Source organism: Crinia signifera, chromosome 5 (assembly GCF_055691185.1).
Source record: "Crinia signifera chromosome 5, ASM5569118v1, whole genome shotgun sequence".
Lineage (NCBI taxonomy): Eukaryota > Metazoa > Chordata > Amphibia > Anura > Myobatrachidae > Crinia > Crinia signifera.
In genome coordinates this window covers 79,726,075-79,744,837 of record NC_139221.1, presented here as the reverse complement: position 1 = coordinate 79,744,837, position 18,763 = coordinate 79,726,075, and the positions used below count along the sequence as shown (strand labels likewise).

Here is an 18,763-nt window from a genome sequence, read left to right as displayed (position 1 = left end):
GGGCTGGGCAACACCGGCCCTCCAGATGTTAGTGAACTACACATCCCAGGATGCTTTGTATCAGTTTCAGCATGTCCTTATAGCAAAACTAATGCAAAGCATCCTGGGATATGTAGTTTACTAACATCTGGAGGGCCGGTGTTGCCCAGCCCTGAACTAGACAGTGGTATGCGATGCAATATTCCTGTTAAATTAGCAGGAGTGCTTGTACAATGAAATATCGCATAGCATCGCATGCCAGCAAATGGCATGCGATGCAATGCGATTTTTAATAGTACAAGCACCCTGATGGGTGCTTACAATGTTAAATGCACCCCCATTGTCAACGCCAACCCGAAGTGTGGCGAGCCACCGAGCCCGAAGCGTGGCGAGCCCTGCGAGGGGACGCGGACGACCTTTTCATACTTTCACTATCCACGCCGGCGTGGAGTTGACTTTAGATAGTGTCGCGAGCCACCAAGCCTGAAGCGTGGCGAGGAGACGCGGAATACGAGGCTTGCCACACTACCTAAAATCAACTCCACACCGATGTGGATAGTGGGGGTATGAAAAGGTCGGAGGACGCATACCGCCACCCCTCGTGGGCTCGCTGCGCTCGCCATGCTTCGGGTTGGCGTTGACAATGGGGGTGCATGTACAATTAAAACTCGCATGACGCAATATTGCATGCGATGCGATAAGATGCACTTCGATCAAAATCGGGGGCACCATGCTAGGAAAATTCTATTTAAAGGGAAGAGAGTTGATGCATAAGCAACCTGCACAGAGGTCCACAAATGAGTAGGCGCCGCTATAGTACATGTAATGGCACAAGCACTTATCAACAATTAAACGGACATATGCCCACAATTATCAATTCTCAGGTGTTTTGAAATGAAACATTGACTTATAAAGAATTAAATAAGAGTATAAAGAAAAGCTTTCACTTTTGTTTATAATCTGCACTAGTACATGTCCTGCACATTCATATTTCTCTTTGAGTAACACCACATTCTTTATGTTTTCAAAGGTGCGCCCCGTTGTAAGGTGGTAACAGAACTAGACTAGACCTTAATTTTAAGGAATCCGTTAATCTCTTGTGAGGTCATTGCGCGACAAAAAAACTTCCCATCCACATTTCACAATCTGGTCCCCTTTTACTTGCCTACATCGTGCCCTGTAAACATATATAGTAAACTAGGGTACTTGTTTCCTAGCACGGCCACAATCTTGGGCATCGTGTACCTTTAAGTTAAGGTACACGATGCCCACGATGGACCCGATTTCCTTTGAAATCAGGTCCATTTTGCCGGCAAAGGAAAAATCGCAGGCATCGCGTCAGTCGGGACCATTAACATTGGCCCCGACGCAATGCCCCCGATTTTGCCATAGGCTTCAATGTTAAAATAATTTTTAACATTGAAATCGGGAGCATCGCGTCGGTCTTGTGCCATTATAATGGCACAAGATGAGATGGACTTGATTAAGTCCATCTCACATAGTAAAAAATGTGAAATGGGCCAATATGACCCATTTCACATTATATATGGCCCCGTCATCACCCCACAATTGACGTGAACCCGAAGCATGGCGAGCGTGCGAGGGGCGGCGGTGCGCGTCCTCCGACCTTTTCATTCCCCTACTATCCACGTCGGCGTGGAGTTGAGAATATAAAGTGTGGCGAGCGCAGCGAGCCACCGAGCCCGAAGCGTGGCGAGCGCACGCGTATACCTGTGAAGTTATACGCGTCCCCTCGCGGGGCTCGCTACGCTCGCCACGCTACGGGCTCGGTGGCTCGCTGCGCTCGCCACACTTTATATTCTCAACTCCACGCCGACGTGGCTAGTAGGGGAATGAAAAGGTCGGAGGACGCGCACCGCCGCCCCTCGCGGACTCGTTGCGCTCGCCACGCTTCGGGTTGGCGTCAATCGTGGGGTTTACGGTGTTAAATTTGGGGGTCTAGGGAATATTTTACATTGAATCCAATGTAAAATTGGGTCCCAGGGACCCTATTCACATTTGATTCAATTAAAAAATCGGGTCGGTCGCATCGCATGTGATGCGACCGACGCGATTTTTCCGACACGACCACCCCGATGGAAATCGATGTGGCCGTGCTAGGAAACAAGTACCTAAACTAGCAAAGTGTGTGTGTGCAGGCTCCCCAGACCTATGACACACCCCACCCTCTATCCAATAGGACCACAAGTTATATTTGCCCAGTGCCTTCTGCTAGTACGTTTCATAGTATTATTAAACCAAGGCTTTCCATTAAAGAAAGGAGGATCAGCCTAAACCTGGTTCTGGAAACAGTCATCTTGGCACACGTTGCCAGCCTAAAAATATATTTATAGATTAGAACATTGAAAATTCCATGGAAAATTCATAAAAACATGAGGGCATCATAAAATATTTTTAATATGGAGTTTAATTACAATATAAAATGCACTTCAAGTCATCTCTAGACTATTCATAATATATATATATTGAAGTCAAATAATATTGTATTTTCAGTTTATTTGGGAGGTGGGGTTCTGACCATGAAGATAAGACCACTTCTATGCTATTTTATTGCAGAAGTATTTGGATGTGTGTATTTCCTGTTAAATAAACCCTTTAACTAATGTATCAGATTCCTCATCCTGGATTGTCTTTCAGCCAGATATAATAATCAGTGCCAGTGAAGGTAAACCTGCATTAGTATTATTTACTAATAAAATGTACTGAGTAGACTCATAAAAGGGCCTGGGAGGCGGGTGCCGGGTACTGCTTTGGACGATGAGGACTGGGCGGAGATATGGGCTATTGTGGCATCTAGTTCCTATTTGTGTAAGGATTAAGGAAAATACATGTTATGATACAGGTTGTACTACATGCCTTCCCGATTGACTAGAATTTATCCCGAAACATCAGCTGGATGATGAAGAGGGTGTACCAATGAGGGCAACTTTCTTCATGTATGGTTGTCCTTTCCAAAGATAGTACTGGAAGCAACTGGTCTTATAAACCGCTTATTTAACATATCTATTCCCTATGGCCCTAAATATTTTCTCCTGTAAATAAATTAGTGCGCCATATAGCTACTGCCATGATTCTCCATTTGGCAGCTCCTCTGTCTTTACAGTCTATTCTATCCCGAATATGGTATATATATCATATGGAGTACATGATCAGTATCACTAACTGCTCCTCTAAATCATTTGATTCAATTTGGAGCCCATGGTTGGCCTATTAAAATACCTGTTCCCCCTTTTACCTTGCAATTGCCACCTATACTGCATATAGCAATTCCTGACTTTTAACCCCAAGGACTCTTCCCAGAGGCTCTGCTCTTTACTATCTTCTTATTTCCCTCTGTACTTTTATTTTTCTTTTCTCACTTTCAGTTCTTTTCTACTATACAACCTCATTTTTGGTCATATTGTTTTGGAGCTCTTTTTATCTTCTATATAACACAAAATTGATTACACACTAGTTTGTTTTCTGCATAGCCTGATAATAAATATATAATTTTCTGTGGATACAATTCATTCTATTATTCCCATTCCGACGGATCGGGCCGAGAAAAGTGGCAAAACGCATGTATTTAACATTAGATCTGATCCGATGCCAGCGATTTGCTAGCACCCTGAAGTTTAGCCCATCAGATAAATCACATTTAAAAATAGCACCTCAACACCAAATCACATGGAAGGACTCCCGGGGCGCTGCCGTGGGAGTTCAAGGGAAATCGGATGTGACTTGAGGCTCAGACAAGTCGCAGTACCTGTTTAGAAGGAAATGGATGCATTTCTCCTCCCCCAACTTGTAGGTTTCATAGCGGTGGACATTTTTCGGTGCAGAGTAGATGTTTGTCACTCATTCCTTGTTTTGCATCCTCAGGATACCTGTGGTACCTACGCATCAAACTTCAGCCAATTGTGCGCTTGCTTACAGATAAAGGCCGATTAATGGATTTCTTGCTCCAGCGCAAGGACTGCAAGTCTGTTATTTTATCAGTGTGCTCGCAGAGTAAGTGTTCCAGCCGTACAACATGGGATGAAGCATGTACTGGTACGCTCTAACTAATGTAATGGCCTTTGGTTCTGCAGTGTTATCCATGGCGGATAGAGCTTCCTTACCCGTCATTGCTACAGTATTTGACAAACTGAATTGTGAATACAAGAAATATCTGGAGGCTGAGCATAGCTATACTCTGGTATGTTGGACAATGTAGTCCTCAATATGTGAAACACTGCTTCTTTATTTAGACAAAACAATGGGTCAGTCCTCTCTTGCTAAGGTTATCATTGCCTGCTCAGGGTGTGCTCTGGATCCAATGGATATTTGTAAGTGGCAAGCACTTATTATTGACACCATAGACCATAAGCACTATGTCTAAACTGGACCAAAAAAATGCTTCTAAAATTTTATAAGCTATGGGATAGGTTAGGGGTTAGCCAAGTCCAGTTCTGGAGAGCTACCAACAGTTCATGTTTTGTAGACTACCTAGCTAGTGTACAGGTGCAGTCCATTACTCACTAACACATTTTAAAAGATCCACAATGGGGAGTTAATTCTGCAAGGAGTTTTGGAAAACATGAGCTGTTGGTCGCTCTCAAAGTTGGCTACACACGGGATAGGTGGTTAGGTCTGCTCAGGAGACCTTTGTATATTGTGATGGCTCCACACTCTGAGATTTATTTATTTTATTGTTTAAGTATGCATGTTTACTAATAGATTATGTTTTTCTATCATCCATAAAGGATACTGTGGATTCCCTCAGTACTATGGGTATAGATGGGGTCCTAAAGAGTCTGTGCACATAAAACTTCGGTACTTGTTTCCTAGCACGGCCACAACGATTTAGATCGTTGTGGTCGTAAGATAAAAAATCGGATCGATCGCATCGCATGCGATTTGGTCGCATGCGATGCGACCGATCCGACCGACCGATTTTTCACCCGATTTTTTTTTTTTTTTCACCTGATTATTTTCAATTGCCCCCCCAAATGTTACTAAGTGGGCTAGACCCCACGATAGACGTCAACCCGAAGCGTGGCGAGCGCAGCGAGCCCGCGAGGGGCGGCGGTGCGCGTCCTCCGACCTTTTCATTCCCCTACTATCCACTAGGGCGTGGAGTGAGAATAGAATAGTGTGGCGAGCGCAGCGAGCCACCGAGCCCGAAGCGTGGCGAGCGCAGCGAGCCCCGCGAGGGGACGCGTATAACTTCACAGGTATACGCGTCCCCTCGCGGGGCTCGCTGCGCTCGCCACGCTTCGGGCTCGGTGGCTCGCTGCGCTCGCCACACTATTCTATTCTCACTCCACGCCCTAGTGGATAGTAGGGGAATGAAAAGGTCGGAGGACGCGCACCGCCGCCCCTCGCGGGCTCGCTGCGCTCGCCACGCTTCGGGTTGACGTCTATCGTGGGGTCATGGCGGGCACATAAAAAATGTGAAATGGGTCATATTGGCCCATTTCACCTTTTTTATCATTTTTCCCTATGTGAGATGGACTTAATCAAGTCCATCTCATCTTGTGCCATTATAATGGCACAAGACCGACAAGATCCTCCCGATTTCAATGTTAAAAGATTTTTTAACATTGAAGTCTATGGAAAAATCGGGTCAATCGGTCGGTCGCATCGCGTCCGATTTTAATTGGTCGCGACCGACTGATTGACCCGATTTCTGTCAATCAAAGGGAAAAAATTGTAAAAAATCGGCCACATCGTGAGGATCGTGTCCCTTAATTAAGAGCCACGATCACTCACGATTGTGGCCGTTCTAGGAAACAAGTACCAAAACTTCAAACAAGTTGAACAACAGTGTCTGAGTTCAATGAAGGCTATGATGCAGAAACTTTCTCAGCAAATAGCTGCAACACCGCACCAGACTGAGCAGTTACAGTTGTCTTTGGAAGTTCTGCAGAAATCTGACAGACTGGTTGCTTCTTCCTCAAGTGTTAATCCACCACAAAAGCGCAGGCTTTTAGAGGTTGGCTCTGCCACCGAAGAGGAGGTGGAGCCTGTTTTGGAAGAGGTTGATCCATCTCAGGGCCTCGAACCTCTTATTGTGGCCATCAGAGATGTGTTACATATACCTGCTGAGGAATCTGAGGTGCAGGAATCCTTTTTCTTTACACAGAAAAAGGCTAGTGTCACCTTCCCTGATTCTAAGGATTTGGAAGACCTTTTCCGAAAAAGATTGGGCTTCCCCGGATGAAAAAAATTCAGATTTCCAAGCATCTAGTGTCCACCGTTTCCTTTGCTGCAGAGGGTTCTGGGAAATCCCACCAGCAGTGGATGCCTCAATCTCACAACTGTCAAAAAAGACAGTCCTACCAGTTCCTGGGGCAGCTGCCTTGAAGGATCCGGCCGATAGATTTTAACATGCCCTCAATCTTTCTATTTACAATGCTGCGGGTGCGCCCAGAGACCTATTATTGTAGGCTGCTGGATGATTCATGCCATTCACTCATGGGCGGGTCAAATTTAGGAAGGCCTGGTGGGTGACAAGGCCCTGGTTGATATGACAACCCTGGTTAAACACATTCAGGATACCACGTGTGGCCTTTGTGATACCTTTAAGGAGGTCGGCGTCATTAACGCCAGGACCTCCACTATGGCGGTCTCAGCATGCAGATCATTATGGCTGCATACAGGGATGGCTGATGCGGAATTCAAAAAGAGCATAGAGGCACTTCCCTTTATGGGGGAGTGGTTATTTGGAGGGGAATTGGACACTTGGATTTCTAAAGCCACGGCTGGAAAGTCCACCTTCCTCCCCTCAGCAACTCTGCCTGTCAGGCACTCCTTTCCGAAAACCCCCTCCCCCTCCGCCCCCTTTTGCAGTCCTTTTGTGGGGGCAGGTGTTGGAGTAAGCTGAATGGCGCCTCCAATGCCGCCATGTACAGTAGCGGAAAACAGCGTATACCCATAGCAGCCAGCTCCCAGGACTGGCTCTGCCTCCTCCAAATCTTCAGCCTGACGCCATACCTCAGTCCCTGGGGGGAACTAGAGGTGGAAGCGTGCTTGCTGTTCTTTGGTCCCATCTGGCGTCTTTCCTGCTAGGATTCCTGGGTACGGAATGTAATTTCCCAGGGGTACAAGCTGGAGCTCAGCAATTTCCCGCCTTGCAGATTTTTCAAGTCAGGTCTGCCAGTTTCCCAGGTTACTCAGGATACGCTACTAGTGCCGTTACAAATGTTGATTTGGACCAGGGTCGTTGTCCCTGTCCATTCTCCCCAGATGGCTCGGTGCGCCCAATTTTGAACCTCAAATTACTGAACCTGTATCTACGAGTGTTCAAGTTCAGAATGGAGTCCTTGAGGGCAGTAATCTCTTGCCTGGAAAGGGGGGAGTTTCTGGCCTCTCTGGATATCAGGGATGCATACCTGCACATTCAGATCTGGCCCGCCCCATCAGGCATACCTGCGGTTTGCCCTGCTAGAGGATCATTACCAGTTCCGTGCCCTGCCTTTCGGGCTGTCCACAGCACCGAGGGTGTTCACAAAGGTAATGGTGGAGATGATGCAGGGGATCATCAACATCCCTTACCTGAACGATCTCATAAAGGCAGGGTCCAGGGAGCAGATGTCAGCCAGCATTTCTTGGACCACTCAGCTGTTGTCCCAACACGGGTGGCTTCTAAATTATCAGAATTATCACCTGCTACCTACCCAGAGACTTCTCTTTCTGGGGATGATTCTGAATACAGTGGCCCAGAGGATCTTCTTTCTGCCGTACAAAGCGATGGCCATTCAGGAATTGGTCAGGGAGGTACTGACTCCGAACCAGATCTCATTACATCTTTGCATCCGCCTGTTGGGAAAATTGGTGGCATCTTCTGATGCCATCCAATATTGACGTTTTCATGCCAGGAGTTTTCAATTGGATCTCCTGTGCAAATGAACCTGCTCTCACCTGCGCATGCATCATGAGCTGATACGGCTCTTACCTCGGGCCAGAGTTTCTCAGACATGGTGTCCAAGCTGCCAAGATTCATAGCTAGAGCGGCACGCGCTACGCTGATAACGTAGTTTAAGGCAGTCTGGCAAGCTGCCAAGATTCATAGCTAGAGTGTGCGCGCTCTGCCGCCATGAAACTAAACAAGTACCTAGTAGGTTATCAATTTGGTATCCCTCTTATGCATTTGCTGAATAGCTCCACCAACACGTTTCCCCGCCTTCCTTTTGTTATCAACAGCTTCCTTAGGGAGTGAAAATAGCAATTTTCTCTCCGCTGATAACAAAAGGAAGGCGGGGAAACGCGTTGGAGGAGCTATTCAGCAAATGCATAAGAGGGATACCTAATTGATAACCTACTACTACACACTTCTCAAGAGTTCACTCTGGATATAGTTGCATCTAAGGGTTAATTGGCTCCAGCGACTGGGAGACCTGAGAAGAAGGTGACATCTGTAAGGTACCTCTGTTAAAATGTCCGGCCAGACACAAAACTGGACATTTTAAATCTACATTACATACCATCTCTGCTAATTGAAGTTATTAAGACTAAACTGGCATGCTTGTTCGTTACGAACAACTAACATTGTCGCACTTGTGACACAGGATAGCCCACTAACAAGCTGTTATGAATTAATGTATTTTCCCACGCATCAACTAACTACAGTTAGAGTGCATGCTGCTTTTTATTAGCAATATATGCCCATTTTAGGTATTTTTTTAATTTAGGAGTTTTCTGTAATCACAACCGGTTGTGTCTTGTTTTCTTTATATTTTATATGCTGTATGTGATTTTTTTAGATTCATTGAAACAAAAAAACCTTTGATAAATGTCATATTATTATTGAAATTTAAACCTGATATCTTTCTTTTTAGTCTTGCTCCTAAATCAGGCCATTCAGGTGCAGTCCAACAACGCTACGGCCGTAGCATATGTCAATTGTCAAGGATGGACAAAAAGCAGGGCCTTATCGGCTATTTTCGATCATGGGGTGGAAAACTGGGAGGCAGACTTTCTCAGTCGCCACGACCTATACCCGGGGTAGTGGATTCTCCACCCAAATGTGTTCCAGCTTATCACGGACCGGTGGGGTTGTCCAAAAATTGATCTGATGGTGTCCCGTCTCAACAAGAAACTGCAGCAATACTGTGCCAGGACCAGGGATCCTCAGGCGGATGCACTGTTGACGCTTTGGTCATACCAGCTGGTATACTTATTCCCTCCAATTCCATTGCTGTCCCAAATACCCTGCAAGATCAGGAGGGAAAGTGTGCAAGCAATTCTAATTGTCCCAGACTGGCCACGAATGGTGTGGTACGCCGATCTTCTGGCCATGCCGGTGGACGAACCTTGGCCTCTTCTGCTGAGAAGGGACCAGACACTATCATCGGATTTGGAAGAGATATGTGTCATGGTGTGAAGGGAGACATTGTTCTCCTACGGATTGCTGACTGGGTCGATTTCCTCCGGTTTCCGCAGGCTGGAGTGGATATGGTGTTGCGTTTGGACTCCATCATGGTGCAGATATCAGCTTTGTCCATCTTCTTTAGGAAGAAGTTGGCTCTGTTACCGGAGGTTCAGATGTCTTTACAAAGTGTTCTGCACATCCAGCCTCCTTTCGTACCGCCCACGGCTCCGTGGAACCTGACGGCGGTATTGAACTTTTTTCAGTCCTACTGGTTTGAGCTTTTGGATTCCATTGAGGATAAGTTCCTTACATGGAAAGTGGTCATGCTTGTGGCCTTGACCTCGGCCAGACAGGTCTCCAAATTGGGGGCTTTGTCGTGTAAGTTTTTGTGTGAGGACAGAGCGGAGCTCAGGACTCAACTGCAGTTTTTGCAAAGGTGGTTTTGGCGTTTCACCTACACCAGACAATTATGGTTCCAGCTCGGTCTGGTTCCTCGGACATTCCTAAAATTTTTGGATGTTGTCTGTGCTTTAAAGATTTATCTTAAAAGGGCGGCAGGGGCTAGGAAATCTGACTCCCTTTTTGTGTTGTATGAGGCTCACAAAAGGGGTTGTCCTGCTTCAAAGCAGTCAATTGCTCACTGGATACGATTGAATATTCTGAATTCTGTTAAGCCCCTTTGTACTAGATCTGTGGGCACCTCCTGAGCGGCTGCACATGGAGTCTTGGCCATACAACTTTGCAGAGCTTCTACTTGGTCTGAGAAGAACAAGTTTGATACCCAGTTTGGGCAGGTGGTGCTGCTACCATCCCACCATGTTCCCGCCGGTTCTGGAAGCTTTGGTACATCCTCATATACTAAGTGAATTCCCAGTATCCCTTATGGACTCTGAGAAAAGGATTTACCGGTAGGTATTATTGAATCCTATTTTTTGTTTCCTTTCTTTGCTGTACAAGCACTTTTCTTTCTTGATCCTTTGTCCGTTAATATATTAAGGTTTTCCTATTGTATTTGGTCTGCACCTGTAATCATTTTGGTGTACAAAACCTCAATAAAAATTTACTGGATTTAGAGTGCATAAATGTTAGCAGAATACTATACTGTCGATGTAACTCCTGTTTTTGTGGTGCAGGCTGTTGAAACGAGTCAAGGTAGAAGCAACACCGTTTTGAAGAGGCCTGTGCGAGGGCAAGCGGTCATAGACCAGTCAGACATGTACACCCATGTATTGTCTGTTTTCACTGACTTGAAGGTGAGTAAACTTGTCTTCACATACAAGAAACCTGATCACACATTTTGAAATACTTATAAAAGCTGGAAAACCAAAGACACCCTTGACAATCAATTTGTGTTCACCTGTAAGCCTTGTCGTTACTTCAGCATTAGAGTCTTAGCAGGAAAGGCTGATGGTCCAGTCCGGCCAAACAGAGTCAGCGACAGGCCAAGCAGGCCTCTCTCACAGCGTTCTACTCTGCTGCCCAGCATACAGAAATATGAGGTGTGTCAGATGACCACGCCTCTTTTTTGCAGGCATCAACATTCCAATGCCAGGGTTCTTGAACAGCCCCAGTCTGTCCCTGTATGCACATTAACAGCCTACATTTTAGTTATATCCATGGCACAGGTGACTTAATTTGTAACTTATTTTGAGATATACATCTGTGCTGAAGCCTGGATATCACTAAAACCTGGACGGTTAGGGTGCCTCAAGGACGGAGTTTGGGAATGCCTGTCTGTAAGGGTTCATCTCCTCTTACCCTAGCACAGGGATGGAGAACCTTCGGCCCTCCAGATGTTGTTGAACTACACATTCCAGTATGCCCTTCAACAGTTTTAGACATGCTGGGATGTTAGTTCAACAACATCTGGAGGGCCAAAAGTTCTCCATCCCTGCCCTAGCAATACCCCCTATGAATCTTTTAATTTAGGACAGAAAAAGTGTGTCTAAGGTTCGGTGCACCATAAGAAGAAGAATTACACAATAAAAAGTAACTTTTATTATTAATTATTTAAAACTAGCGAAATATGTTTACAAAACATATAAACATAGACAGACAAGTGAAAAATTGTGTGTGTTAAAACAGCACGTGTGGGGATGCCGTGTGTGTAATAAACGTTTCTGGTGTACTTGTTGATAAACAGCATCTGCTATATGCTTGCGAGGTCTCTATAGCCAAAGAGAGAATCCTGTTTAATTCATAATAAAATAGTTCCTAATAGGATTCAAGTTAGTGGTTTTCCTCCTTGGGTAATCACATTAATATGCTGGTATCAGTGTTATGTTTGATTGTATTTGAAGTAAAACAAATGTTGCAATGATTGGACACACTGTGTTAATTAATATCCTGTAGTGGGCACGAAGCAGATTATTGCTGCAAATATAGTTGGTCGTGCACTTCTGGATAAGAGAGTGTGTTCTGGGTATAACACTTTTAATAAACAGGATAAGACTTTGGTCTTAAATCATTAAATAATGTAGTGTATTCTATCATATCAAACAGGCAGTTACTACACTTGCCTATAGTTCTGGCTATTGCTGCAAACTTAAATTAAATAAACAGATAGAGGACATACAGTATGTGTGCAGCAATCACAGAAATGACAGAGACAGACCGAGCGGTGTTAGTTAAGTGCCGATATGAGCTGAGAGTCTCAGCGTGAGTCATGAACACCACTCCGGACCTGAACCCACAGCATACATTTAATTTAGTACATTACAGCTCTTATAATAGCTCAATACAATTCAGTGCTGGTTTAATATAATTTCTAGGACACACACTGGTAAGAACCACACGGCTGGTGCTGCCAGCACGCGCGTTTCGCTTCCCGCTTCCTCAGGGCAACTGAGGAACAGGATTCTCTCTTTGGCTATAGAGACCTTGCAAGCATATAGCAGATGCTGTTTATCAACAAGTACACCAGAGATGTTTATTACACACACGGCATCCCCACACGTGCTGTTTTAACACACACAATTTTTCACTTGTCTATGTTTGTATGTTTTTTTTATATATATTTTACTAATTTTAAATAATAATAAGTTACTTTTTATTGTGTAATTATTCTTCTTATGGTACACCGCACCTTAGACACACTTTTTCTGTCCTAAATTAAGAGATTCATTTTCTGTGTCCGCGGTAGCACACCCCTGATACTTGCTAAAGTATTAAACTTGGTTAATTATAGGCAGGGGGCCGAGCTATAATATAGATTCAATTAGAGACACCAAATCCTGTGCAACTGGTTCACACATCTGTTTGTCACTACCCCCTATGCCCACCAGCCACTCGGGACCATACAAACGTACATGTTTTTTTGTATGTTCATTTACTACCTTCTCTTCCTCCTCCCACCCTGATTTTCACTATTCATAATGAGCCACCCTCAATCTACCCCCGACCGCCTTCCAAACTCCATCCTGCTTTTGGTGGTATTAACATAGTATACAGTAGTAGATCATGTTAAATAAAGACGTTCGTCCATCAAGTTCAACCTGTTTTTTTTATTTTTTTATTGTTCAATTTTTTTTTTTGAAGATAGAAGACAAGCATATCAAATTTAAGTACATTGGTTACAGAGTTAACGAGGGAACAGGTAACTGACAAAGGGAAATGCACCAAGGTCACTGAAGTTCAACCTGTTTTAACATAGCTCCTGAAGGAATTCGGTCTAGCTATGCTAACCCCAAGTGGGTTATTCCCTTTGATTCTACTTTAGGCTAACTAGTGATTTGTGTTAGCAATGTTTTGCTCACTGTTTCTCCTAATAAACCATAATGTGTTGGTTATAGCCCTGACCATTGTTATCTATTAAGTACTTGTCCAACCATTTAGTAAAAGTATAACTTATGTCTGCCTACACCATCTCCGTATATATTGGTATTTGTACAGCACAGTAGATACTATGTGGCACTATAGAAATAAGTTTGCATGTCTTTTTCACACTTCTTGTGTGTTTTATTTGAATAATTATTTTTTGCATTACCAGGAGGCTCCACATAAGTTCATCATAGCCGTTCTAATGGAATATATCCGCTCTCTAAACCAGTTCCAGATACCTGTACAGGTATAATCTATACATATATGTAAACAGAATTCATTTGTTAGACAACAATATTCTTTCTGTATATAATTTTAAGGAATATGTTATTGATGTTTAGTGGTCTGATTACTTAAAATTGTCAAGTAGTAATCCTTTTTTGTTCATTCTTTCTCACTTAAATTGGACATAAATATATTAATACACAAACAAGGTTCTACAGTATATAGTAGTTTTGCTGTTTGAACATACATTTGTAGGGGTATTCAATTAGCCACAAACGCGTGGCAACTTTTCCCACAAAAAGCTTTCCAGCTATTGGACAAAAAAAAAGGGGAAAACAAAATGTAAACTCCCATTTTTTTAACCTATCCTAAACTCAAATTCTCAAACTGGATTCACATGATGTTTGCAATTAATACCAGTGAAAAGTGTAGGTAAAATGGGGAAATATGTCTGCACAAAAATAAAAAAACAACTAAAGAAGCATAGAATAACAGCACATTGGGGTATAAGAGGACATATTTAAGAGATTTTAGGGCCCTAAATGGATTTTTAGAAAAAAAAATTGAAAAAGAAAACAAGCATTTTGTTTTGAAAATACTCTCATTAAATCAAGGTTATATAAAAGAGTATAAATATATATTTGGGTAATTTTTAAGGTACTTTAACACCCATCCTACTCATTACCTACAAAATATAAATGTCCTATACCTTGAACCCCAGTTTCCATTTCCTAAGAACAGGCTCCATTACTAAAGCCCTATGTCACATTGGACTTACTAGAATATATTTATTAACAATTTCTTATATAGCGCACACAGATTCCGCAGCCCTGAACAGAGAATATTTGAACATCCACATCAGTCCCTGGCCCAGTGGAGCTTACAATCTATATTCCCTACCACACGTACACGCACACAAAGACATTCTAGAGTTAATTTTTGTTGGGAGCCAATTAGCCTACCAGTATATTTTTGGATTGTGGGAGGAAACTGGAGTACCAGGAGTAAATCCACGCAAGTACAGGGAGAGTATACAAACTCCGCACAGTTAGGGCCATGGTGGTAACCCATGACCTCAGTGCTGCGAGGCAGCAATGCTAACCATTACACCATCCGTGCTGCCCTAGATATGATATTATAGAATATTAGCTTCTCACGAGCAGGGTCCGCTTCCCTCCTGTATTTGTCCTGCTCTTAATCAAACTAGCTTTCGGGCACCCTGATACTTATTTCAGAGATGTTTGCAGATGCAGCCGTGTTTATGTACATTCGGTACTTGTATACAATCACGGCTCCCACGATGTATATCGCATAGCAAAAAATCGCATGCGATCGCATCGCATGCGATTTTTAACAGAAATGCATTGAAATTAGTATCAAACATGTTCAATGGCCCCCAAATGTCATTTTTGAGGTTGTACCATCCCCACTATCAACGCGAACCCGAAGCGTGGCGAGCGGCGGCGGTACGCGTCCTACGACCTTTTCATACCCCCTCTATCCACGTCGGCGTGGAGTTGAGAATAGAAAGTGTGGTGAGCGTGGCGAGCGGACACGGATACCTTCACAGGTATCCGCGTCCCCTCGCGGGCTTCACAGGTGTCCGTGGGGCTCGCCACACTTTCTATTCTCAACTCAACGCCGACGTGGATAGTGGGGGTATGAAAAGGTCGTAGGACACGTACCGCCGCCGCTTGCCACGCTTCAGGTTCACGTTGATAGTGGGGGTGGTACAGCCTGAAAAATGATATTTAGGGGCCATTGAACATGTTTGATACTAATTTCAATGCATTTGGATGCATTTTTTTTTTTTTTTTTAATTGCTTAAAAACTGCAAAAATCGCATGCCACTACATATGGCATGCGATGGGAGCCGTGGAAGTACACAAGTACCGTACATTCTACTTGTCGTCAACTATTGAATTCAACTGTAAATCACTGTATTGTGTATTAGTTTATATACTTTGTAATTGAGTGTTTTGGATCCCTTATTGTGCCATAAAAATATAGGATAATAAAATAGCACCTTCCAATACATTTAGATGATAGACTGAACTCTAAGTAATGAAATGTATCTATGTTTTGTGTTATACTTTAGCACTATCTCTACGAACTGGTGATCAAGACGTTGGTGCAACACAATCTGTTCTACATGCTCCACCAGTTCCTGCAGTATCATGTGCTCAGCGACTCCAAGCCTCTGGTATGTGCTTCACTCTATCATTCAGGATATAGTGTTAACGGGGAGAGTAATCAAACCTTCTGAAGAGGACAAGTAGAGAACTTGCACAGAGCGACGTGACATTCCAGCTGTCATATTATAGAATGTTAGATTAGAATGTACTAGGTTATACATTGCTAGAATTTGATTGGTTGTCACCATTAGTTACTGTACTAAGTGCTTGCATTTTTCCTGAGCATAAAAATTTACTCTATCATCTCACCCTAATCGGTTATGTACAGAAATAAATAATTCTGTATTTTTATTAAATTGCTTATTTTTTGATAAAATGCATGTCTGTATGTAAACATCAAGTTCAATTCAGCTGCAGAAAATTACATGGCAACATGCCACTGCCATCTCCACCCTAATACCCTCACCCTTGTTTTCAGGCCTGCCTACTGTTGTCCTTAGAGAGCATCTACCCCCCTGCGCATCAGCTGTCCCTTGATATGTTAAAGGTAAAATCTACTATTGACTATGTATGTGCGCGCAGTGATGAAAGTATGTTCATTACATGTAAGTGCCTTAGAGCATAGTTTACGTTGAAGAGCTCGGAATCAGGTCATCAGTGTTTTCATACATTACTTTTCTAGAACAAAAATGCAAATCTAGTTAAACCAACAAATGCCCCCATAAATGTTACTAGGTTTTCCTGTATTCCCAACATTCCTTCCAGCTGGTCTGGTTGTAGCTGAATCAGTCTTTAGCTCTGCTACTATAATGTACTTCCACTCTCTCTGCTGTGTCTCAACAGAGACTATCTACAGCCAATGATGAAATTGTTGAGGTTTTATTATCCAAACACCAAGTCCTGGCAGCCCTGAGGTTTGTGCGAAGCATTGGCGGACATGACAGTGCCTCAGCCCGCAAGTTCCTAGATGCAGCTAAGCAGACCTGCGATGATATGCTATTTTATACAGTCTTCAGATTCTTTGAACAAAGAAACCAACGTCTCCGTGGAAATCCTAACTTCACGCCAGGTTAGGAGGAATAGACCATGTACTCATTTACATTTTCTTATCATACTTTGTATTTTACATTTGGACAGGATTGCCTATGGGGTAGAAGTAAGCAAGCTCATGAAAATGTGACTGTTGCCCATAGCAGCCAACCGGATTGTAAGGGGGGTGTTCAATCCCAGATTCTGGCTGTCGGAACATCCTGACAGTCAGAATTTGGGCCTTTTTTCGTTCCTTCAGACAGGAACTCGACAGCTGGTATTCAATGTACCGACTGTCGAGTGACGGAAAGTCCACGAATCTGACACTGATTGTCAAAAAACGCCTGCGAATTCGACAATGCGTGGCCATTTCCCAAAAAACAGACCCAAATTGTTTAGTCTGAAATTATCTTCAATGCTGTTGGTAACGGCTGGGATTGAATACTGCCCTGTTTATCTCGATTGCATTCTTGAAGCTTTTCTCGGCAGAACGAGCCCGACAGCTTGTGATGTTCGGGTTGTTCTGCCAAGAACTCCTGTTCAATGTTGTCGGGGAAGACAGCATTGAATAGGGCCCCGCAGCCATCTCCCCCGTCGGGAGCTGGCTGCGGGAGCACGACTAACATTGAATACCCCCTTTGTATCATCTTCAGCTGGTAGAACTAACCACTGTTATACATGGCACATTTTCGTGTTTATGGTTCCTTCTCTCACAGAATACTTCCATGTATTACTTAAACGATCATTAAAGTATTATATGCACAATCTATTAACTAATGAATAAAAGAAAGCAGTGTTTTTGGCATGTTTTAATTAGAAAAAAAAAACTATTCATTTCAGGTTTTAATTCCCTTACAAATTAAAATTGGAAATGGTTAGGTCAGTGTACATTTTATATAAAGTTTTATTTAAAAACACTGGTTCCAGGTGAGAGCTGCCTTCACAAGGATCAGACTAACCACTGATGTTCTTCCCTGCAGGAGAACACTGCGAGGAACACGTGATCTTCTTCAAACAGCTCTTCGGGGAACAGTCACTGCTGAAAATCGCAGCTTTCTAGCCTCTATATAATCAGATTTGTATAAAGTTTATTTATTACTCTAATAAAGTCCATGCACCTTCTGCTTATAAAACGATGTATGATCCTTTGTTTCTTCATCTTGCATATATTTTCTCATGTGTAAAATGTCGACATTTTAGCAAATTCGTTTTCTAAAATATAGGATTTTCTCTGTTAAACATATGATTTCTCAGAAATAAAGGAGCTGGGTAACTTGCATTGGTTTGCATTTATAAAACATCTGGTATCCCTATAAATTAAACATTGTATGAAAAAAAAAAAAAGCTTAAATGCAAGCTTTCCTAACATTAATGTAACATCTATATACAAGTGAAAACCCCCCTAAGTATATGCTATAACACTGCTGTTCTGGAAGTGTCCTTTCCTGAGACAGACGGCTGCAGAGCACGATCCGTGTCACTCCCATGTGCCTGCAGCGACTGATGCACCAATGTATCCCTTGTCCAGTGATTGGATTCTGTATAGTGCTCACATTCACGCTAGTGGCTTAGAAGTCTTTCGTGTTCTGTGCCCCTTAATCTTGCCTGTGCAGCTTGTACTTTAGCTTTATTCACCCGTGGCCCTGAAAGAAAAGAAAAAAATTCGAAGTCACTAACATAAAATTACACCCACTTATCAATCAATACAAACAATGGAAAAAAAGAAGTTTCACACTCAACATTTTTATAAAATAGGATTCACAGCGGATATACTGTAGGGCAGGCATGTCCAAACTGTGGCCCTCCAGCTGTTGTGAAACTACACATCCCAGCATGCTTTGCCATAGTTTAAGTATTCCCTGATAGCAAAACTGTGGCAAGGCATGATGGGACTTGTAGTTTCACAACAGCTGGAAGGCCATAGTTTGGACATGCCTGCTGTAGGGTGACAGAGTGGAAAGACATAGCTTCTGTTCTGGTTGCAATAAAGGTTAATGCATAGAGAATTGAGCTTTTGTCAAGAGTCTGCTACTATCGCAAAGCCAGCCATAAAATTATTTTGGAAAGTTAATCATGACCGTAGCAATTTTTTTTTTTTTTTTTTAAGCCATGATCAGATTCACTTTGTTATATTGCTCCATTCACTCATGGAAAGAAACCGCTATTTATTGTAAGTACTTAAACCTATACAAACACAATCTTCAAACATGATTATGGAGAC

At 43.1% G+C, this 18,763-nt stretch overlaps 2 protein-coding genes across 3 annotated transcripts in view; one reads left to right on the top strand and one right to left on the bottom strand.

The window, feature by feature from the left end:
* Positions 1-17,810, top strand: part of RMC1 (regulator of MON1-CCZ1) — a 37,262-nt gene extending 19,452 nt beyond the window's left edge. The window contains exons 12-20 of the mRNA XM_083187517.1: positions 2,612-2,665; positions 3,862-3,990; positions 4,071-4,177; positions 10,468-10,587; positions 13,323-13,400; positions 15,477-15,581; positions 15,992-16,060; positions 16,357-16,582; positions 17,523-17,810. Of these exons, the coding sequence (XP_083043643.1) occupies positions 2,612-2,665; positions 3,862-3,990; positions 4,071-4,177; positions 10,468-10,587; positions 13,323-13,400; positions 15,477-15,581; positions 15,992-16,060; positions 16,357-16,582; positions 17,523-17,602 (968 nt within the window). The 3' untranslated portion in view covers positions 17,603-17,810. The remainder of the gene's footprint in view (positions 1-2,611; positions 2,666-3,861; positions 3,991-4,070; positions 4,178-10,467; positions 10,588-13,322; positions 13,401-15,476; positions 15,582-15,991; positions 16,061-16,356; positions 16,583-17,522) is intronic.
* The window catches only part of NPC1 (NPC intracellular cholesterol transporter 1), a 64,522-nt gene continuing 63,095 nt past the window's right edge, over positions 17,337-18,763 (bottom strand). For both annotated transcript variants that reach the window (XM_083187515.1, XM_083187516.1), the window contains one exon: positions 17,337-18,185. In XM_083187515.1, coding sequence (XP_083043641.1) covers positions 18,103-18,185 — 83 coding nt within the window. In that variant the 3' untranslated portion in view covers positions 17,337-18,102. The remainder of the gene's footprint in view (positions 18,186-18,763) is intronic.